The sequence below is a fragment of the Poecilia mexicana genome, unplaced genomic scaffold (assembly GCF_051168715.1).
Source record: "Poecilia mexicana isolate PSO_F unplaced genomic scaffold, ASM5116871v1 scaffold_4, whole genome shotgun sequence".
NCBI classification, from domain to species: Eukaryota; Metazoa; Chordata; class Actinopteri; order Cyprinodontiformes; family Poeciliidae; genus Poecilia; species Poecilia mexicana.
The window spans coordinates 10,101,031-10,123,426 of NW_028263373.1; the positions used below are offsets into that span (position 1 = coordinate 10,101,031).

General features: G+C 39.8%; 1 protein-coding gene across 1 annotated transcript in view; it reads right to left on the reverse strand.

The window, feature by feature from the left end:
- The window catches only part of notch2 (notch receptor 2), a 53,072-nt gene that overhangs the window by 4,047 nt on the left and 26,629 nt on the right, over positions 1–22,396 (reverse strand). Inside the window, exons 3-32 of the mRNA XM_088004921.1 lie at positions 19,382–19,656; positions 17,966–18,173; positions 17,705–17,838; positions 17,233–17,355; positions 15,410–15,643; positions 13,997–14,152; positions 13,712–13,897; positions 12,977–13,090; positions 12,752–12,865; positions 12,432–12,665; positions 11,034–11,144; positions 10,733–10,925; positions 9,237–9,382; positions 8,933–9,046; positions 8,688–8,807; positions 8,452–8,604; positions 7,368–7,596; positions 7,019–7,220; positions 6,557–6,710; positions 6,195–6,379; positions 5,956–6,088; positions 4,955–5,206; positions 4,679–4,791; positions 2,863–3,398; positions 2,439–2,768; positions 1,893–2,038; positions 1,527–1,728; positions 1,340–1,427; positions 1,096–1,249; positions 692–1,011 (exon numbers count right to left, since the gene is read on the reverse strand). Coding sequence (XP_087861047.1) covers positions 692–1,011; positions 1,096–1,249; positions 1,340–1,427; positions 1,527–1,728; positions 1,893–2,038; positions 2,439–2,768; positions 2,863–3,398; positions 4,679–4,791; positions 4,955–5,206; positions 5,956–6,088; positions 6,195–6,379; positions 6,557–6,710; positions 7,019–7,220; positions 7,368–7,596; positions 8,452–8,604; positions 8,688–8,807; positions 8,933–9,046; positions 9,237–9,382; positions 10,733–10,925; positions 11,034–11,144; positions 12,432–12,665; positions 12,752–12,865; positions 12,977–13,090; positions 13,712–13,897; positions 13,997–14,152; positions 15,410–15,643; positions 17,233–17,355; positions 17,705–17,838; positions 17,966–18,173; positions 19,382–19,656 — 5,659 coding nt within the window. The remainder of the gene's footprint in view (positions 1–691; positions 1,012–1,095; positions 1,250–1,339; positions 1,428–1,526; positions 1,729–1,892; positions 2,039–2,438; positions 2,769–2,862; positions 3,399–4,678; positions 4,792–4,954; positions 5,207–5,955; positions 6,089–6,194; positions 6,380–6,556; positions 6,711–7,018; positions 7,221–7,367; positions 7,597–8,451; positions 8,605–8,687; positions 8,808–8,932; positions 9,047–9,236; positions 9,383–10,732; positions 10,926–11,033; positions 11,145–12,431; positions 12,666–12,751; positions 12,866–12,976; positions 13,091–13,711; positions 13,898–13,996; positions 14,153–15,409; positions 15,644–17,232; positions 17,356–17,704; positions 17,839–17,965; positions 18,174–19,381; positions 19,657–22,396) is intronic.

A 22,396-nucleotide genomic window follows, 5' to 3' on the forward strand; every position in this document is an offset into this window, starting at 1 on the left:
GAGCTTGATAATTTCCATTCTGATGATTAATATTTTTTGAAGGGAAATTTTATTTTAAGAGACTTCATGATCCATTTTTTTCTGGTTTCAGTTGGTAGTTTTTATTTCCATTTTATTTTTTTATTTTTGGCTGTGTTTTACTTTGGATATATTCCATTTCCAGTGTTATGTGTTCCTTATAAAATTAGAGTTTGTTGGTCTTTGAGAGGGCGAACTTGCATTATTACACAATTATTATATATATTACTTGAAAATGGTCTCAAAACAACATTATCATTTATTGAAATAATTTCGGCGATAACTAATACATTTGCTATCGTGACAGGCCTAATGACTGTCTTGTACTGTCATTCTTCATTTTTGTTTTGACTTGCAAATACTTTTCCATATTACAGCCAAACACTGCAGTGTGTTTTATTGGGATATTTTGTGACAAGATCAGTGCATGCGTTTGTGTTGAGTCCCCTACTATATCTAGAGAATATAATTAAAATTCAGTGAAACAAATTTCCTTCAGATCTCACCTAATAAAGTATAAAGAGTCCATCTCTTTCATCAATTCTGAAGCTCTAAATCCAGCTATTAGAGCAACTAACATAAACAGAATTTTGTGGTTGTAACGTCACAAAATCTAAAAAGGTGTTTGGGTTTTTCAGGACTTCTCGTCCCTCTGGTCAGGAAGCTGATTTACCTGAAAGACTCCTTGTGCGTCGGCTGCCACGGCGGCGTGAAGCGGGGTTCTGCCCATGTTGTCATGAGCGTTGGGATCCGCTCCGGCGTCCAGCAGTCTCTTGGCGGCGTCGGCCCGGGCGTAGCGGGCGGCCAGGTGGAGAGCGGTTTCCCCTGTGCGGTCGGTCTGAGCCATCAGATTTGCGCCCTGAGCGATCAGATCGGAAATGACACTTGGTCCCGGTTCGTCTCCTCCGCTCTCGTCTTCCTCGTCTGCATGCAGGCTGCAGTCCGGACCTCCACCGTTACGCAGGGACGCCACCATCAGAGGGGTGAAGCCATCTGAGTGAGGAAAGGGAAAATTAAGAACTAAATACACTTCCTCATACTTCATCTTGTAAAATGATAGAAAAAGCGGCGTCTCACCAGGTCCTTTGACATTAACATCCAGACAGTCAGCATCTAAGTCAGCCTGGGGAGGAGTGAGAGTGATGTCTGCAGCTTTGTGATGCTGCAGGGTCCATTCTCTACGGTCGATACCTCCATCCATTGGGATGGAAAGCAGAGGCTTGTCTTCAGTCTGGGAAAAAAAAAATAAAAAGCTTGAAAAAAAAAAAAACCACACCTTAGCCATTGACGAACTGTTACGTAAGAGTTATCATCCACATACTCTTGGCTTTTTGGATGGAGTTTCATCATCGAGCCATCTCTGACTCTGACCTCCATCAACCATGCTTCCATTATGGGTCTTGAAATTCCTAACACAAGATGAAAACATATTTTACAATGTAATGAAATGAATCACAAGTTTCTTATATGTTGGGTTTCACTTGTAGCTGATGTGAATATTGACTCACTTCATGTCAAAGTCGTCCTGTCCAACAGGCTCTCTCCTCTTGTCATTCTTGGTGGCCAGGAAGCCATCGGGGAGCCACAGAACTCCATGTTTATGTTTCTTCTTGGCTGCCAGCATCCCCAGCACCAGAATCAGCAGAACGATAAAAGCGGCAACTCCAATCAGGTACGGATATATAGAGGGGGACTCCTCTGTTGGAGCACCTGTTTTTAAGAGGAAGGTGGATATGGTTGTAATTTTTAATCATGGATTTCAGGAGAATTAGATATGATGTAGTGACGTAAAAACAGATTTCAGCCAAAGTGTTGTTTGTCAAAAGAGAAACTGTTCAATCATGTTGCAGATGTGTGATGGTAGATCTACTTACTCTTAACAGACACCAGTGGGTAAGGCAGGTCGGCCTTGATGTGAGCCGCTGCGATAAAGGAGGCGGCTGTAGACGTGTTGGAGAAGCAGTTGGAGGTGGAGCTCTTGGAGCATTCACGGTTATCGATGTCCAGGTGCACCAAAGAGCTGCGTCGACAAAGGTCAAAACACCAAACTAGTTAGCAATAAAATATCAGCTGATTATTTTAACCCATTGATTAGGGAACTACAAAGTTCTTACACACACTGTCATGTAAAAGTTCACCAGTTTTCCAGACTGAACTTTTCACAGTGAGGAAGTAAGGACACAGGAAAACATAGTGGAAAGAGGACATAAGTAAGGATACAAAGAAGGGAGGAAAAATACAAGGACAGATGATAACATTTACACAATGGGAGAAGAAATTATGGGAAAAAAACATATTTCTCCAAAGTAGTTTTTTTTCTTTTCTTATTTAACCAGACGTTTGTACTGAAAATAAACTCTGTATTTTTCCATTATTGCCAGACTGAGCAGAAATCATTTCCCATTACAAGCCACTCTTACCCAATAACCTCTCTGGCCAGCTCCCGCTTGCTTCTGCTTTTGTCAGTCTGTCTCTGTTCTCCATAGTAAGGGTACACCATCGGCTCCTTGTTCTCGTCCAGCCTCACCCGCACATTGGTGTGGAGCAGGGCTCCCAGGGAGCGCAGGAAACCCCTCAGGTCTCCCAGCAGCTCCTCTGGCTGCAGTAGGACCACAATAACCAGCGTGCCGGCTGCCAAATCAGCCGGCACGTCGTTAGAGCAGTCCAGTCCGTCCCACCCACAGGCCTCTGTGTAGCAGCTCTGGTCACAGATACCATTTCCAAAGTGGTCTTTGCAGTACATGTCATACCTTAAAAACACAGGGAATGTTTTTTTTTAATTGCTTTAAGTAATTTTGGTGCTTTTTATAGATCATCAAGAGAACAAGGAGGAGAGTGACGTACTTGCATGGGCTTGTGTGGACCTCCATGCATTCAAAGCTGTCAAAGAGACAGCCAGGGTTGTCACACTCCTTGTCACACTGTCCGTTCTTAAAGAGATCCCAGCAGGCGACTGTGGCTGTGCAGTTGGCCCACGGCTGCGGCCAGTTGAGCGAGCAGTCGCCTCCATCCCACTGGCATTCATGGTTGTTGCACTGCTCGTCACACACGTTATCTCCTAGTCGTAACTCACACTGTGCATAAGGGCATCTCGGAGGCCTAAGCTCACGTATTTTGTTCTCACAGAATCGTCCGACGAAGCCGTCGCGACACTGGCAGCTGTGCTGAAACGGGTTGGACGGGTCTTTGACACAGGTTCCTCCGTTCTGGCAGGCAACTGAGCACATCTGCTCCTTCTCACAGTGTGACCCGCTGAAGCCCGGCTGGCACTGGCAATACAGTTGTCCTACTGGTGACTTCATGCAGCGGCCGCCGTTTTGGCAGCTCAGTCTTGCACAGTTGAAATCCTCTATTTCACCACAGCTGAATCCAGAAAAGCCCTGTGAAACACAGTGTTACCGCTGAGTTATTACACTGATATTTCATAGGCTCATAAAGCACCAGATAAGCTTGTAGATTATTTTCCATTATTCCTAGTTGGTCCTACAAATGAGATTCTACTTTACCTGAGCCATGGTTTAGCCCTCTGAAGCAAGCATGAAAATATAGAGGCAGCAAGAAGTTAGGGTAGACAAACAAAAGCGGTTAGTAAAGAGAGAGAGAATAGCAGCAAAAGAAAAGAAAACGGCTGGCAGCATCGTCACCTTTAGCCTGAACTCATGATACACAAACAGAAAGTAGTAGTGTTGATAAGGCTGAAACGATTATTCAGATTAATGGTGATGAATCGATTACTGAAATATTCATCAATTAAATTAATAAAAGATTAATCATTAACTGAAGCATATAGACTCTAAAAAGGCCATCTGCTAAAAGAACACACTTAAAGCAAAAATTAAGTCAAAACTGTCCAAGAATGTATACATTTTGCAACTATCATAAATATACATTTGCCTGTAAATATGTTCTACCCAAAACTCCTCAAGTGACGTGGATTTAGCTTCACCTGGTTCGAATTTTGTTCAACAAATCTATTACATACTTTTTGTAATCCAACTATGATCACCAGTAATCAACAGATCAGCTCTACGCTGTATCAAAAAGACTTGAGCTTTTCACATGCTGATATTTTAGGCAGTCAAAATTGTTTAATAGCATGTTTAATATATTTCTAATGTTGTACATAAAAGGCTTAAGTGGTTAAATGAAAAATCTGCAGAATATGCACATTTTTTATCCAATGACTCGTAGAATAATCGATTACTAAAATAATCAGTTGCAGCCCTAAATGTTACATGGAGGCAGGGATCCTTTGATGAGGAGTAAACAGTGGTTAGCAATAATTATTTAAAGTTAAAAGAGCATTTTTCTCTTGCCACCATAAATATTTTATAGACAAAGCAAGCTAAAATGCACCAGCGCAAACCTGTAAGTACACAGTAAAGATACTTATTTTAAATTAGTTATATACTAGATTTTAATACATAATTTTTAGAATTCATACAGAAATACTAAGAAAATAATAAAAAACCTTTTTGGTTTCTTAAAATACATGACTTTGAATTACATTCAGTTCATATTTTGAATGTTGGATATCTTAAAAATTAAACATATATGCATGCCATTAAATACATTTAATAAGTTAGTTTACGAGAATAAAATTTTTTTAATATTTTATCGGACAATGATGGAAATAAAAGCAAAATTAAGAATGACTTACAGGGGGACAAGTGCACATGTAGCCATGTACTGAGCTCATGTTCATGGTGCAGACGCCGCCGTTACGGCACGGCTTCGACACACACAGATCCACCATGGATTCACAATGGCGACCTAAAGGAACCAGGAGGGGAGAAACAGACCCGCGAGAAGGTTAAGAAATAATCCGCAACAAAAGGCAGAAAGATCAATAGGGTCTTGCGTGACGCTCTCACACCAACAACAGAAAATTGCTCTACTTGCGTGCCACCAGTTTGAGCAGGTAAGATGCACGTACCTGTGTATCCGAGGCGACAGAGACACTGATAGTCATTGACCAGCTCGATGCAGTCGAGGCTGCCAGCAGCACTGCAGGGTCCAGACTGGCATTCGTTGACGTCGCCCTCGCAGTGTTCCCCAACGAACCCTGGAGGACAGGAGCAGGTGTAGCGGCCCACGCCGTCGACACACTGTCCTCCGTTTCTGCAGCGCGGCTCAGAGGAGCCTGGGCTGGGGGCGCAGTCATCCTCGTTCACCTCGCACTGGACTCCTGCAGAACAGCGAAAAGATCTTACTTCACGCATGCACCAAGTGAAGCAAATCTTTCAGGGAGGATTTTACACGAACTTCACGCCATCTGTACAGCCGAAATGTAAAAGTCAAAGCTCCAGACACCAGCAGAGGGTGGTGTGTTTGAACTTTTCTTCCATCACATTCAAACAGAGGAAATGCAATGAATACATTTAAGATATAAAAAAAACCATCCTAACCATATTAGTTGTAAGATAACTTATAAAGACATGAGGCTTTCAAAAAAACAGAAAGCTGAACCAGATCTTTACGTACACTGTATTAATAGAAACAAAGTTTCTTTTTTCCACTGTCTGACATTAAATCGGGCTAAATTTCTCATGTTTTAGGTCAATTAAGATTACCAAAATTATTTCTATTTATTAAACGGAATAGTAATGAGTGCAATATTTTATTTGTTTTTATTTTATTTTATTTTATTTACTTTAATTTTTCAAATTCACAATTTTAGAAAACAAACTTTTAAATTTCGATTAAAGTTTGTAAAAACAGTCAGAGAACAATACTTTCCTGTTCTAATGAGACTAAAACTAAAGTGTTTGGAAGAGATCTTTTTTAGCCTGAGAAATGAATGAAACCTTCTGAGTTAAAAAAAAAACAAAAAAAAAAAAAAACACAATTCTCCTGCTCTTTATTCTGGGATTTAGCAAAAATAAATAATTTAGCTAATCCGAACAGAGCTAAAACAATTTAGGGGTTTAGACCTACCGTGCGTTCCAGGTGGGCAGATGCATGTAAAGCGGTTGATGAGGTTGATACATCTTCCTCCGTTGAGGCAGGGCTTAGAGTGACATTCGTCAACGTCATACTCACAGTTCACTCCTTGGAAGCCTGGTTTACACTGGATACAATGAAATGAGATTTATTTTTTTGTTCTTTTTCACCCAACAACCACTTTCAGAGACGTGCAGAGAAAAAAAACAACAAAAAAAGAGGAATGTACTCACTACACATTCGTATGTGCCCTGATAATCCTTGCATGTAGCGCCATTTCTACAGGGATTCGACTGGCACTCGTCCACCATCTCCTCACAGTAGCTGCCAGTGTATCCTGACTGGCACTTGCACTGATGGGAGTTCCCCACGTTAACACAGTGACCCGCATTCTTACATACATGTTCCACTTCCAAACCTGCAGTGATGTAGACAAGGACCAAAATGTTTAGAATGACACTTAGGACAACGATATTGAGCAGAAACATCAGATTTATATTTTGATAGAAAACGGGTAGTTTGCAGATAAAACAGTTGTTTATGCGTGACACTGGCATAAATTGCCAATTGCTTTGAAACTGAAATAATCCCTCACCACTCCTGGCAGCATAGTCCTGACAGGACATGTTGGGGACATCGCAGTAAAGTCCTGTCCACCCCATCTGACAGCGGCAGGTCCAGGATGTAGCTGTCTGAGAGCAGGTGCCACCGTTCTTACATTTCACCTGGTTGCACAAGTTTACATAGTTCTGCAGAAGAAGAAGAAGAAGAAGAAAAAAAACATAATAAAAAGTCTTTTAAATGTAAAGATGACAGCACAAGGTAAAACAAAAAATACCCACAGACATCGAATATTTTGGAACAAACTAATCATCCCTTTATAACTGAAAAAATATCAGCTGATTCATCATCCAAACAAAAACTGAATATTTCTTATAGTACACCCTAACCATCATTGTAATATTTTAAATTCAACAAAACATTAAATTTCTTTTGTTATTCTCAGTACTGAAGCTAAAGTTTTCGCGGCACCTCATTTTCAAACAAAGCACTTTACCTGACAGTTCTGTCCGCTGTATCCCACAGGACAGGTGCAGCGGTAAGTCCCCAGGCCGTCTGTGCAAGTGCCTCCGTTTTTACAGGGCTGAGAATCACATTCGTTGTGCTCAAACTCACAGAACGTTCCGTAAAAACCATGCCGGCAACGGCAGGAAAAGGTGTTAATGTCATCAATGCAAGTTCCGTTATTGAGGCAGGAGCTGGAGAGAAAAATAACAGGAAAGTAAAGTTTTCTTAAATATGAATTTGATGTACATTTGATGTCTGTTGAAGGATTAACAGCAGAATATTTCTTCTCTATCATAACATCCCTTTTGTATGGATAAAAAGTTGATCAACTGGCTCACCTCTCTGTGCATTCAAGAATGTTGTGTTGACACTGGATGCCATTGAAGCCAGGTGGGCACCTGCACACAAAGCTGTTCACGTAGTCGTGGCAGACGCCTCCGTTCCTGCAGGGCTCGCTGGCACACTCATTCACATCAGTCTCACAGCGATCCCCTTCAAAACCCGCGCGGCAATCACAGGAGAAACTCGCCACTTTGTCCACACACTGGCCTCCATTCAGGCACGGGTCTAGTCAGGGCAGAATTAAATTAATGGTGAAATTTACCAGTAACATATGTGTGTATTTGATATGTATATTTTAGGCTGAAGTACTTTAAAAGACTAATTTGTTTAAAGCAGAACATTTTTTTAATGTCTAATATATATGTTACTGCAGACCATCGGGACTCAGGTGAGTGTTTTTAAAATCTGTCGCTGCTGGATAACAGGCATCATAATCAATGTGGCTGCCAATCATTGATCCATGATCATTATTTTGTTTCTGTTGTTTTCTTTTAAGTGAACAGATAAATTATAAATATGATTACATTAGACTAAATAGACTTAAACGACCATTTTATTTTACACAATATTCTTAATTTTACATAAGTTTTGTCCCAATCTGACACTGTAGAAAAAAAAAGGATCAATCAGAATTAATGCTGCTCCTAATCACTCACCCATCTCCAGATCTAATAATTAAAAATAAGCAAATACTTAAGGAAAACGGATTTATAGATTTTTATAGTATTGTTTTTCCTAAAAAGCAACTTTGTAGTACAGTAAACAAAGCATCCTTAAAAGGATTAAAACATTCACAAATATGATAGTTAATAAAAATGTGTTGTTTAGATTCACATAGTTTCGAAGGTCTGTTTAAAGTGACACAAATAGCAATAAATAATGTTTGCAACACTTTTTTGGAATCCTAAATCTTTTGTCCTCTTTCTTAGAATTTAAATGTCATTTTTCATCCCACGTTTATGAGGCTCTTGCTTCACTTTTATGCACGCAACATAAAAAAAAAAAGAGAAATTACCAGTACAAGTTTTATGTAGGTAAATGTGCAAATGAGGGGAACACATTAGCTTGAGTGAAACTCACTTGGCGAGCAGTCGTCTACGTTTATCTGACAGTTGTGTCCGCTGTATCCACGTTGACATTGACACACATAGCTTCCTGGGGTGTTAATGCAGCGGCCACCGTTCAGGCAGGGGTTCTTCATGCATTCGTTCACATCTTCATTGCAGCGTTTTCCTATTTATATGAATAAACTCCCTTAGCAAAGCCAGCAGCATTTATGTTGTGCACCACGTCACATATCTGTCTCAGACAGGTACCTTGCCAGCCAGGTCGACATCGGCAGGTGTAAGAGGTGTAATCTTGAGACGGGAGGCAAACCCCTCCCCTTTCACATGGATGGGAGGCACAGGGAACCTGCTCCACCTCACAGTGTTTTCCTGTTGTGGCACAAAATATGTACAATCAAACACTTTTCACACAATAATAAAGAAGCTCAAGCTGCGGCCATTTGCTTCTGACAGAGCCTGGATCTACATGGTGATGTAAATGTAACATTTCTAACCTGTGAATGGAGCATTACACTGACAAGTGTAACTGTTGATTCCATCTTTACAAATGCCGTGGTTCAGACATGGCCCTGATGCACACTCATCTACGTTCTTCTCACAGTTGACCCCTAACGAGGCGAGAAATAATTCTGCTCAGTTTTCGCATCTCCTTGAAGTCACTGTTTCAGAAGGATGCTTTCATCTAACGACTGCTTTATAAAGCCTTCACTGACTATCCTGAAATTCACACTGGTTAATGGGAACATCATTCCCAGGATCCAGGGAAGTAATATTTGCCTAATGTATTCATAGCTCTACCTCTGAATCCTGGTTTACAATGACAGTTGTAGCCATTGAGCAGATCCTGGCAGATGGCCCCATTTAAGCATGGATTTGGTAGACACTCGTTCTTCTGCTGCTCACAGTGTTGCCCGACCCAACCGGGCTTACACTCACATCGGTACCTTGATGAGAGAAAAACCAATAATTCAGACTGTGAAGTCAGTTAAAGGCATCAGATGTCTGTTTCCTTAGTTATTAGCCTGATTACCATGTGTGAATATAAAGTCAGTTTAATGTAAAAATGCAAACGTGTGGAAAATATTGAAAGTTTAAGAAACAAATTGCTATTTACATTTGAATCAATAACACAAAAAGGTACAATCAAAACATCTGATGGTAGCTAACAGACTATTCCTTTAGGTGGGACAGTCTCATTGTTCAAGTCTCTTTACCCTCGTCATGTCCACAGTCAAGACATCCATGTCCTACATGTTTAATTTTAAGTCTTTCATTTAATGACAAATGATGATGAGATTCATTTGAAATTTATAAATATGCTTTTACAAGGTGTTTTTGTTTGCAAGAACAGCCAACAAGATGAGCAGAACTTTAGAAAATGTCAGAGAATCAGTGTCTACATTGGTTTTTACAATAAATATTAACTAGAATAAAAAAATCAGACAGTAAATTAAGAATAAAATAAGCAACTTAATCCCTAGCAATAAAAAATGTCCAGATTACAGGTAAAGGTCATTTTATTTATATAGCACATTTTCAGCAACAAGGCAATACAAAGTGCTTTACAGGAATTAAAAGGAAATACAAACAAAATAACAAACAAAAGGAAAGAGCAAAAGAAGAAATTAATTTAATGCTGATCTAAAGTAAATAAACTAGATAAACTAGATACTCCTATTCAGGCTCGATAGATAAGTTTAAGTATTCTCTGGACTTTCTAAGTATGCTCTAAATTTGTAAAAGTAATGAGTACGCCACACTCACTAAGCAATAATAAAAACTAAATGTTCCTGTTCTGGAAATTTTTTCTGGATTCTAAGTTCGTTCTAAATCCTTTTCTGGGTTGCAATAATAGGAGTCTCTGCATCTAAATAGTGAGTACTCTACAGTTTCTAAAATATAAGCTAAAGAGTGGCTAATAAACTAACTAGAGTCTCTGGTCTAATTTCTACAGGAGGACTATTCACCACTTAAATGACTTCAGAGGGCAACTGGATGCACTTGGATAAAATAACCTGAATCTGCCTCTTCATCTCAATGTGAGGAGAAGAGTCAATACATGTTCAGGCAGTTGTCATTAATATTTTAAAAAAGTTTATTTTAATTTATTCTTATTTCTGCTGGTAATCAATCATTACTTTCAGACATAATTTCCAAAGGGCAGATTTATCATGTGTAAAGGCAGAATATAAAGCAACTATAACATTTACAACAAGCAGAAAGTAAATATTAATTTAGCGTACAACCAATGTTCCCACTGACATTGAAGCCCAGGAATCAGTGGTTTTGCCTACCCGTGTTGCTGCTCAATGCAATCTCCTTGAACACAAGGCTGGGAAGCACAGTGATCAGTTCCTGAAAGGCACAGCGGGCCGTAGGTCCCGGGTGGGCACAGGCACTGGAACCCATTCACTATGTCCACACAGGTTCCCCCACTCATGCACGGGTTTGAGTTACACTCGTTGATGTTGACGTCACACTGATCTCCTGTTGAAGAGTTTTTCAGGTGTACACCACATTGAAATGTTCATTAGCACACTCGGGACTAAAGCTAAATTGATCATTATTAGTGATTTTACTCACTAAAGCACATACCTGTGTATCCAGGGAAACACACACATTTGTACTCATTGATGCCATCTTGGCACTCTCCGTGCTTACAAGGGTTGCTGGCACAGTCATTCTCATTGATCTCACAGTTCACACCTGAAGAGAAAAGCAATGTAAAGATGAGGACAGTTTAACTAATACATTACTGCTGTTACTGCAAAAGCTTCATGTTGATTGGCTGATGACCAACGCAAATAAAGGTTGGAGTTAGAGAAAACACTTAAAATCTGTGGAAACAGACTTTATCTAAGGTTACACCAGTAGGGGGCGTTGGACTCAAAGTAAAGCACATTTAGCAAGACCTTACGAAAGGAGAACTGAGACAGACTAAGTAGCACACAGGAATGTTGCAAGCACAACATAAATGCTTAACATTATTAAAATGCTTACTAAAGGTGAAGTGAGAAATGGGATAGAGAAAGAAGGGGAAGGCACAGCAGAGGAGAGGAAGTGGAGCATAAAATCTAATAGGGTGACCTGACACTAGGCTTAGTGAAAACAGTACCACTTTTAAGGGTGGTACTGAACCCAATAATGCATACAGCTTTTACATTGGTGGCACTTGTTTCAAGCAACAGACATTTAGATTTCTAAACATCCTAAATGCACCACAAAGTTCTGAGTTCTCCAACAACAAATTGGAAACACATTTTCACAAAGTTAGCGTTTAACAAAGTTCTCCATTAAACTGTTCAAGATAGAATGCATGAAGTGAATTTGTGCATGGGAGCTTTAAATGGAAAGAAAGATATTATATACTTAGTGGCAATAGGACTTTCATCAGTGTTTTCTATGCTTAAGGATTAATAATCCACTAAATTCTAACAAAGATGACTCAAAGCATCTAATTACAACTCTTACTACTATAAATATAATCAAGGATTTGGTGTGGATTTGGGTAAATAATGTTTAAAATACCTTCATTTTAACAAGAAAATGTGATACTATATTAACTACAAACTTTACTTAAATGCCAACTATAAAAAATTTAGAGCCATAAAAACTAACCAATACTTAAAGTATTAAACTTTAATCAATCAATGGAATATGCATTTCCATTGGTTTTCAAATTATATAAGTAATTGAAAAAAACCCACACATTTCTCTGATAAACAATTAATAGTGAAAGTGCTCAGACAGATACCATGCATATTCACACTAATCCAACCATGTCTTCCCCTTTTTTGAAAACACTGTATGTACACAAAATCACTTTTCATATATTCATATCTAAAATGTCTTCACTGAGGAAAAAGTGGAAGTCAAAATTAAATTCCTCATTTGTAGGCACCAACTTGGGGTGCTGATTCTGAATAAATAAAGATCGTTTTTTCTAACAAAAACAAGATATTCTGTAACTGTTCAAATGGGCCAATCACTTACCCGAGGTTCCTGATGGACAGTTACACTGGTATGCATCAACCAAGTCAATGCAGCGCCCTCGATTTTGGCACGGGTTGCTGAGGCACTCCTGGACCTGGATGTTGCAGATGGAGCCTGTGTAGCCAGGGTAGCACTCACAAGAGTAGGTGGCAATGCCATCCTTACACACACCGTGATGACAAGGTGGTGGATCGCAGTCATTGATGTTCTCCTCACAAAGCAGACCAGTGAAGCCTATGAAGAAAAGTTCTTGTTAAAGTGAAGACACAAGGAGTTAAAATAGTGTTTCAGCTGAAGCCAAACTTGGTATTCGCCTTCACCTTCTGCACATTCACAATCATATCCGTTGGGTCGATCGATACACTTGGCTCCATTCAAACAAGGCGTACTGGAGCACTCATCGATGTCTATTTGGCACATATCTCCGCTGAAACCTGAGGACATTTTATAGAAAAACAAGCTGAAGTAAGGAATGTACTAAGCAAATTCTAGAAGACTTGGATCTGTCAGAGAAATAGGTGAAAACGGGTTTGTGCCAAACTGACCTGCTGGGCACTGGCAAACGAAACGGCTGACCTGGTCCACACATTTACCCTGGTTCAGACAGGGAGAGCTCAAACACTCATTCACGTCAATCTCACAATGAGTCCCCTCAAATCCTGTAGGTATTAGGGGAAGCAAAAAAACAATAATTATGTGAGTGGATTTACATCAATCTGGCTCAAAAATAGGCACAAAAACAAACAAAACTCCTTTTTTTTATTACTTTTTCCTCAGTTCTGTTTTAAATGAACCATTCCACCTGCATCACTTTACTTTTCCAAACAAAATGAAAGTGGTTTCATTGCATTTAATAATATAAGCAAGTTAAAAGTACTATCTTGGCAGACGTATGTTGTCTTGTTTTAAAGCATTTTCATATTTTTGCTTAGAAATCATCCAGATATTTCAAGACATATTTTGAAGTCTGTTGAAGTCAGACAGACCATGTTGCCGATTTTGTTGATTCCGATAAAATCAGCTTAGGACACTTTTATTCGGACAAAGCTTTTAGTTAAATGTTCTACTTCTTGTTTTTATCAGTTGTTCTTACTGTCATAAGCCCACATCGCAATCTCCATAAACCACCTTGTGATTTTATCTATGAAAGGTGTAGCATAAATAAAGTTGCCTCGCTTTATTACTTACAAACAAAAACAAAGACTGACTACTTGAAAAAGCTTCATTTAAGGTTTCTTTTTGAATTTGTGTGGTCATTTTTCAGCTTCTTAATAAGTTACCAGGCATGCAGATGCAGGTGTATTCCCCGATGCGATCCAGACATGTGCCATCATTCAGGCAGGGGTTGGAGGCACATTCATTGACATCTTGTTCACACCGAGGCCCAGAGTAACCTTTGACACAGTTGCAAGTGAAGGAGCCGTCAGTGTTCACACACTGACCGCCATGCTCGCATGGGTTGGGACCTGTTAGTGAAAGAAAAAAAAACAAAAAAAAAAAAAACAATTAAAAACACACACAAAAACCTAAGCTAAGCAGGAAAATATTTCCAGACGCTGTCTCACCAATGCTGCATTCATCTCTGTCTTTGTTGCAGGTGTTGCCTACATATCCCGGTGGACAATTACAGTTAAACATCCCAGTGATGGGGTTGGTGTCGCAATGTGAGCCCTCTCTGCAGGGGTTGCTGATGCAGGCGTCGTCTCTATGGCAGAGCAAACCTGACGAAAACAACATGATAGAAACATTTAGTGAAAATTGTCGATTCCCATGTGAAGGGAAAAAAAACAACAAAACTTTTGAAACGACTGCTGAAGCTCCTGCCTGTGCTTTCATGGGGCTTTTGCACAGAAACATCTGACATTATTTTTAAGGTCAAGCTCCAAAAAAATGAGCCATCAGTTAAGATCACAAAGATGTACGCATACACTGCGCTTTGTAATTTCTCTATTTGGCAAGGGCTGGCCGCCAGTATCAAGCTTATCACACAAGGTTTTGTAGTGATGCATCTGCATCTCATCTGACTGAAACAAGGCTTATGACTTGATTGCAGAAGGACAAATTTGGAAAGAAAGACAGAGGCAGTCATGGTGTGAGAACTATAACAGTGCAATCTATCACTCTAAAAGTCTGCTGAGCAACCGGCTCAGCAGTTATTAATACTAACTAGACTTGCTAGTTAGTATAAATGACTAGTAGTTATTAATACTAGTTATTAATAACTAGTATTATTAATAACTAGTATTAATAATACTAGTTATTAATTATTAATAATTAATAACTAATAGATAGTAATTCATTATCTACTAGTTAATTAATTAGTAGATAACCCAGTCATTCAGACTGGGTTTTAGATAGAGTTTGGCTCCATAATTGTTCTGTTAAATGTATAGTATGTTGATTTATCTCAACTTTTAGGCTTTAGCTTCTGCGTTTTTGTTTTTATGCTTGTTACTATTGTAAAGCACGCTGTTGCTTTGGACCTGCGAAAGTTTCTATGTAAATAAAGTTTACGTACTTAGTTACTTAACTAATATTGCCTTCTCAAACTTCTGTTCCTCAATAAAGAGGGAACAGTAAAACAGAGCACAATATTTAGTCATTTTGGTTAAGCCTAAATCAATAATAAAATATTAAATACATTTTAACTGTAGTAACATTTTAACTGTAATAACAAATATTTCACACTATTTTAGATGCAAGAGGAGAAATTATTTTCTGTTTTAAATGAAAGAATGAAGCTCATGTTATACATCATATAGAGATACTTTTGATATTTTTACAGGTCCATGCTTAATTTCAAAGCAGTGTCATCAGTTTCCTAAATTAATAACAATAACTTGATTTATTGGTTCCACTAAATAGACAGGAACACTATTTCAATAATATCTCCTAGAAAAAAAAAAAAAAAAAAATCAGTATCAAGTTGAAGTGACAGAAAAAGTATTTTTTTCACAGTCTTCTTAATGGAAGCGCACCTGTCTTTCCTTGGGGACAGACACAGATAAAAGACGCAACACGGTCGATACAAGTGGAGCCCAGGCTGCATGCGGCTGTCGCGCAGTCATCGATGTTCTCCGAGCAGTCGGGGCCGCTCCAGCCGTTGACGCACACGCAGACGTAGCCGCCGATCAAGTTGCTACATGTACCGCCATTCTGGCAAGTATTTGGCTGCAGCCGACACTCGTCCACATCCTCTGTGCAATGCTGACCTGTGGATGGGAAATGAACACAGAAGAAGACGTGTTAAAATAACACTCTGGGCACCAGCTTTCGTCATAACTGAGGTCGGTCGATTTCTGGTGAAACAGCATAACCCACTTCCAGAAGGAAGTCACTTTGGACAGAGATTGAAAACATATAATAAGTGTCCAGTGTTCTTTTTAGGGCTGAAACGATTCCTCGAATGATTCGAGTACCTCGATTACTAAAATTCCTCGAGGAAAATTTACCTGCCTCGAAGCTTCGTTAATTTATGTTTTATTAGTTAGCGCACCGTGTTCCGGCCGGGACTTCATTTGCGTTGCGCGGAGCTCTCACTTCCGCCTCTGAGTTGTTGACAAAAGCTAAGTCTCAGCGGCATAAAGTCCAATCTTCAAGATTGGCCCGTGGGGATTTTATTGATTGATGATAATGCCCGACTTTTTATCGTTTTTGGGGAACCAATAAGCATCCTTAAAATGACTGGGGGAATGCCTGGAGTACGGCAGCATTTCTCCTCCGGGGCTGCTGGTTGAAAGCGAACGGCGGGAAGAGCGCTGAGGTGAGCGGATAGCCTGAACAGGGCGGGCGGCTGAGTAGCTGATGCTTACCGTGTAAATGTAGCTTTACCGACGAACCGCACAATAAATTTCATATCCCGGTCTGAAGAAACGGGTGGCGGAGCGCATCGTACATGGCTGGTAGATGAGTTTCTGAGTGTGACCAGTGAAGGTGTCGTAAATATCCCGTATTGCTTCCCCCCGTGTTCGTCCCCCGGTCTAACGGTTCGTCAGTCCGCTGGTCTATTTCCTCCCCTCCACCCCATCTTACGTTCGTTCATTCGCCCTCTCCTCCCACTCCAGGCGACATTTCCCGTATTTTCAAACCCAAAGCGTGACAGGTTAGGTGGCAAGGTGAGTTTAATTAATCTATTAAACTCACTGAAGATGAATACATAAACTAAAAGCTGGATTGTAGACATTTTTATAAGCATATTTGTGAGCCTGCCTCTTTATTATTAAATTCAATATAATTTCAGATTTTTCTAGAACTTTTCTTCTGGTTACCTTAGAAAGTGAGCTATTATTGTTACAGGTTAGTTTTCTAAACTACAAAAAAGCAACTGTTAGGGATGCTCAAATATGAAACATTGGACTGATATTGATATCTGATAGTAACACCGGTATTATGCCAGATTTACCAATATTTCATTTTATAATTTTTTTTTATCCGATTACTCGATTAATCGTAAGAATAATCGATAGATTACTCGATTACTAAAATATTCGTTTACAACAGCCCTAGTTCTTTTAGATATTTATTCCTTCGATTGTGTTTCTGCAGGCTGGTTTTAAACTCATGACAGGCACTTGAAAACAGATTCAGATATATAAGTATATATATTTATTTTTTTACCAACAGATGACATATTTCATTCAGAATATCTTTATACAGATATTTTAAATTTCTAAAAATGTATAGTTTTAAATAAATATTTAAAGCCATGAGTCCAAAAGGACATGTCTAGTCACAGACACACCGATTTCTAGGAATGGGATTAATTTAATCCCAACTACAGACAAACATACGATTCTCTTACCAGTCCACTCTGGAGGACACTGACAGTTGTAGGTATTGACTCCATCTATGCATGTTCCTCCATTGGCACACTGATGGCCAGGACAGTCGTCAATGTTGTTCTCACAGTTAGTTCCGTTGAAACCTGGAATCAAACAAATACAGAGACATCTGTCAAAATATGGCGCACATCGATTCAATGGTGTGTCCATGAAGACAAACAAATAACTGTTTTGAATATTGATATTAGAATAAAGTATGTCCTGGTGCAGTATAAACAGTACAGGAGTGTGTTTGCTGTTTCCATAAGCTGAATGTAACAAGCTGCTATGTGGCTAATACAACAAAGATCAAGATCAAACTGTTTGCACTGCAAACAGCACAGAGTAACAATTAAAAAATTCAAATGTGACTGTTAGTTTTTACTTCCAATGTTTGCATCTCAATAAGAATGTGTTGGCAGGTGTGTTAGGATGCAAGCTTAATGGTCCTACCTGGAAGGCAGTGGCATGAGTAGGTGGTTTCAGAGGTCTGGTGGCAGGTGCCTCCGTTCAGACATGGCGAAGGCGAGCAAGGGATGTATGAACTCTCACAGTGGAGGCCCGTAAAGCCTGGCTTACAGACACACCTGTAGCAAAAGCAGAGCTCACTTCACTCAATCAACTCCTTCAAACTCAGCATAATCTGTATGCTGTTCCTTCAAGAAAAAACATGTGGAAGTAGCTACGTTTTTCACGTGATCACTGGAAACTCACTTGTAAGAGCCAGGGGTGTTGACACACTTGCCGTCATTCTGGCAGGGTGAGGGTGTGTCTGCACATTCATTTGTGTCATTAAGGCAGCGCGGGCCTTGATAGCCAGGAATACAGGAACAGGTGTAGCTGCCACCAGGCAGAGAGCTGCACCTTCCTCCGTTGGCACACGGACTGGAGAGACAGCTGTCCTCATGCTCACAGCGTGGACCTGGGAATCAGGGGAACAAAGCGCTTAACGTCGGTGCTTTAGCTGTCCTTGGTCTCGTTAGAAAAAGTGACGCTTTGCAGATGTTGAGGGGTTAGACATCAAACCTGCATGCAGTTCCTCAGGCTTATGTATTTTCCAAGCACATAATGCTATTTTACGGCACAGTCACGTAATTATGTTACCTTCAGTTGTTTTAAAATGTGTCAAAGCAACACTTTAGTTATGTCTTTGATGAGGGGATAACATTATAAGATTATGTAAAGCTCAAAAAGTCGATTTTGCATAACACCTCTGCTCCCATTAAACTTATTTTCAAAGAGATAGATGGGAAAGCGCTGGCTACCTGAGTAAATAGCCCATTATTAGACTTGTGCTGCTCTATAACAAGTAGAACACCAAAAAGTTGCTATTTTCTGTACAACAAACATGTTTATTTGAAAATTGCAACAAAAATTGGCTCGTATTTATTCCATATTGCCATATTGAGTTCTCCAATTTTGCTGGACAACTCCAAACAATCAATAAATGTTTATTGGCTATACTATTGTTAATTATTACAGCTGTAAATATATGTCATATTGTTACAGCAGTAGTGGGAGTAATTATTTTTTTGTTTGATGTGAAAGCTTTAAATGTATTGTGGTACTTTTACGAAAGGCTGTCATAGAATCACCCGTGGCCCATGACTAATTTGTACCCATTAGTATGTTCTGGATTTCTCAGTAACTTTGTATTGAGGTAATAGGTGGGTGAAAGCGATGAAGATGGGCAAATTGTGAGCGTGTGTGCTTTGATGGGGCCTAACGCAAAAGAAAGTCAGATTTTTTTCAGCCAGATATTAAGCGTAGCGATGACTCAACGGTGTGACACTAAAGGGGAAAAATGCAACAGATTAGGCAATCAGAGCAGTTTCAAAATGTTTGATGGAATTTCCTGAACTGAATCTTTGCTAATAAAGCCCTTTTTCACTTCATAAACTCCCGTCTTCTTGTGACACTGCCAAAAAAAAAAAAAAAACACAGCTGAAACAATTTAGGGAAGTTATCCTTATGAAGAGAGCAATGCCGCTGTCAGCAAGTTAAAAACCATTAGCCCAGAATTAACTGCTTTAAAGCTCCAGAAGCAACAAAAACAAAAACAGACACCAGGGTTATCTTTCCTTGTATCAAATAATTCTGGATGAAAGAGCTGATTAAACATCATCTCACCTGTCCATCCTCTGGTGCACTCGCACTTGTACTTGACAAGGGACAGCAGGGTACAGACCCCCTTGTTGGCGCATGGGTTGTTTGGATAACACGTGGAGTTTTGGGGAGTTTGGCAGTGCTGTCCAGCGTAGCCGAGAGGACAGGTGCAGATGGCGCTACCGGGAACAGGAACCCCAGCTGACATGGACACAGAACAGTTCCCCCCATTCAGGCAGTATCCTGGTTGACAAGGGTCCTTGTGCTGACAGTACTCTCCCAAAAAACCGGGAGCACACCTGTATACACAGAGAAAAAAAACATAGAAATTATCGATCAAACGGACAAAATCACAAAGGAATTAAAGCTAACCAGCACTCAGTGCAGACAATGCAACAAGAAAGCATGAATTGAAGAAGCAGACAATCGTGTGTGTGTGTGTGTGTGTGTGTGTGTGTGTGTGTGTGTGTGTGTGTGTGTGTGTGTGTGTGTGTGTGTGTGTGTGTGTGTGTGTGTGTGTGTGCTTTAAAAAGACTCAAACAGACAAAACAAGAGTGAGTTTCAGTGAGGTGGATGTAGTACACCACATCAGACAGCTGCTGCCGAATGCTGCAAGTATCATCTGCAAAACAAATCCTGTTCTAAAACACACATCAAAGAGCACCAGTGAATACTTGTGTCTAATTACTCTCTGCTGCTATAAAGTGGCCTAAAGAGCAGTGTGTGGGGAACCACATCCCTCTAGGAGAGTTAGAAAGAAAGTGGTGTTCAGTTAGTTCAAATATTTAAGGGGTAATTGATTTTGCTTATTAAAAGTCTTATTATGTTCGTTTTAGTGGTTCGTGTTTTGCTATAGAACATTAATTCAGAGAAGCTGACAGGCATAGATACCCTAACCCAAAAATTGCAACAGGTAGTCTTTTGAGCCCAGAGCTTGCCCCAAAAGCCCCTCTTAGAGAAACTAGGGAGGCCCGGTTCTGTGAAAGGGTTAAATCTAGGTCATTGATGACAAGGAGAAGTTGAAAAGCAGAAGGATGTGGAGTAAGGTTATATGGAAGTTGTTGTATGTGCCTGGCAGAAACTATAAACAAAAGCGAGAAGACATTTCCGAAGAGTGATCGGGCTGCAGCGTGAATCCCAACATAAACACTACATAGCAAATGTCTCATCACAACGTATTTTGCTCAACCTAAAAAAAATACTCCCTTTTAATCATTACAGCTTACAAAATCACACTCATCGTCCTTTTTGGTTCGATTTTGCTCTTTTTCAGTAAAGTGATTCATCCACATGCAGGGCAGCTTGGAGACATTTATAATATTGCACAACGTGTCCACCAGGGATCTTATCCGAGACAATGTTCCCTTTGTGACTTTCTATTCCTCTGTTTTTTCACAGCTACTCCCACTCCCCACTCTCACTCATCACTTCTCTATGCGAGGCTGTTTTTGGGCATAGATAATACACTGTAAGTGACAAAAATGTCTGTAGTCAGGTAGTTTCCTGTGCGTGCTGCATAGATTCGTCATCTTTGTGTCGGCAGTGGCACATGGCAGACACGCTGTCTGGGGACCGTGGGCGACAGCATGACCTGCTGCCTCTTTCTGAGGCCTCTAAACTTTCCTCCCTTGAGGAGCTGAGGTAATACAATAGAGGGCAGACATACACATCGCAGGAACTAACACGCACATGTACACAAGGACACACTAACATCCCATTTTAAATCGCTTTACAAATAAGCAGGTTAATAAAATGAAAAAATAAAAATAAAAAAATAATAATAATAATAATAATAATAACAAAGAAGAGAAGCCGAAAACAGCAGTGTAACGTTTAAATGAGGTAGTGAAGAAGAGAATTGTGTGAAATTCAATCTCACACTTAACTTATAGTTAGAAACTGCTGCTCCACCCCAAAGCAGCTTGAAGCTATTAGGTTGTAAGCGCATGAGAAAGGAGGGGAGCTATGAATCACGTCAAACCAAAGGCCCACAGATCGATCATATCCCAGAAGCTTCTGCCTGGTAACATGTGTGAGTCACCAGAAAAATCTTCACAACAAACATCTGACACTAAAGTCCCAGTCTAAAGGAGCCTGTTTATAGATTAAAGGCACAAACAGACACATAAACAGACCTAAAAAAAAGTACAACGCTATATGCTTATTTTGATGGTTTTCTGTCTCTTTAAGCATGGATTCACAGATAAGTCAGAAAGACAGTAATCAGATCATTTTTAATTAATTAGCTCTCAAAAGTTACCAGCAGTTAAACTAGACAGCACTTATTCGAGTGCGTTCACTCATAAGCCGACTCATAAGCCGTAAGTACATTCCTGACAGATTAAGAATGACGTTCTCAGGCACAGCTGAAAAACAAACCTACAATTGTTAATAAAAATGACATTTCTCTGAAGAAAACACTAAGTATTTGGATAAAAGTTAAAATGTTAGGAAAAACGCAACCATGTGATAAAAAATATCACACCTCATTAAATATTATTTTCATCCATTAAACAAGGCGTCAACAAACCCTCAATGCCCTGATAGCTAGTGTTTTCCCCTTTGGCTGAAATCAATTCCACGTACGAGTCTCTGACGTTGGTCAAGGCCCCGGTGCCACATCTGGCTTTGGCTTTCAGTTTCTTACTTTTCAGCCGGTCCTTGATGGGGTCACTGGTATAAATTAGGTCATGTTGCAGGGTTCAGTTCTGCTCCAGCTTTTTGTTTTCTTTAGCTTTTTGATAGATGGTCGCACAATTTCTTCAGAAACCCTCCGATACAATGTAGATTTTAAAGGTAGATTTTATGCTGAACAAGTTCTCTGCCAGACATGTCTGTATGAAAAAGTTAAATGTGAGTTTTTCAGATTCCACAGACATGTACTTTCATGTCAACAATAGTAAGAGTCTGTCTGCTGTATTGTTTGAGCTTTACTGGTTGTTGAGGTCCAACTATGTTGACATAAGCTGCTACAATCTTCCTTACGAACGCCTCAGACAGCTCTTCCAATCTCACCATGAAGGTCACTCTTACTTCATC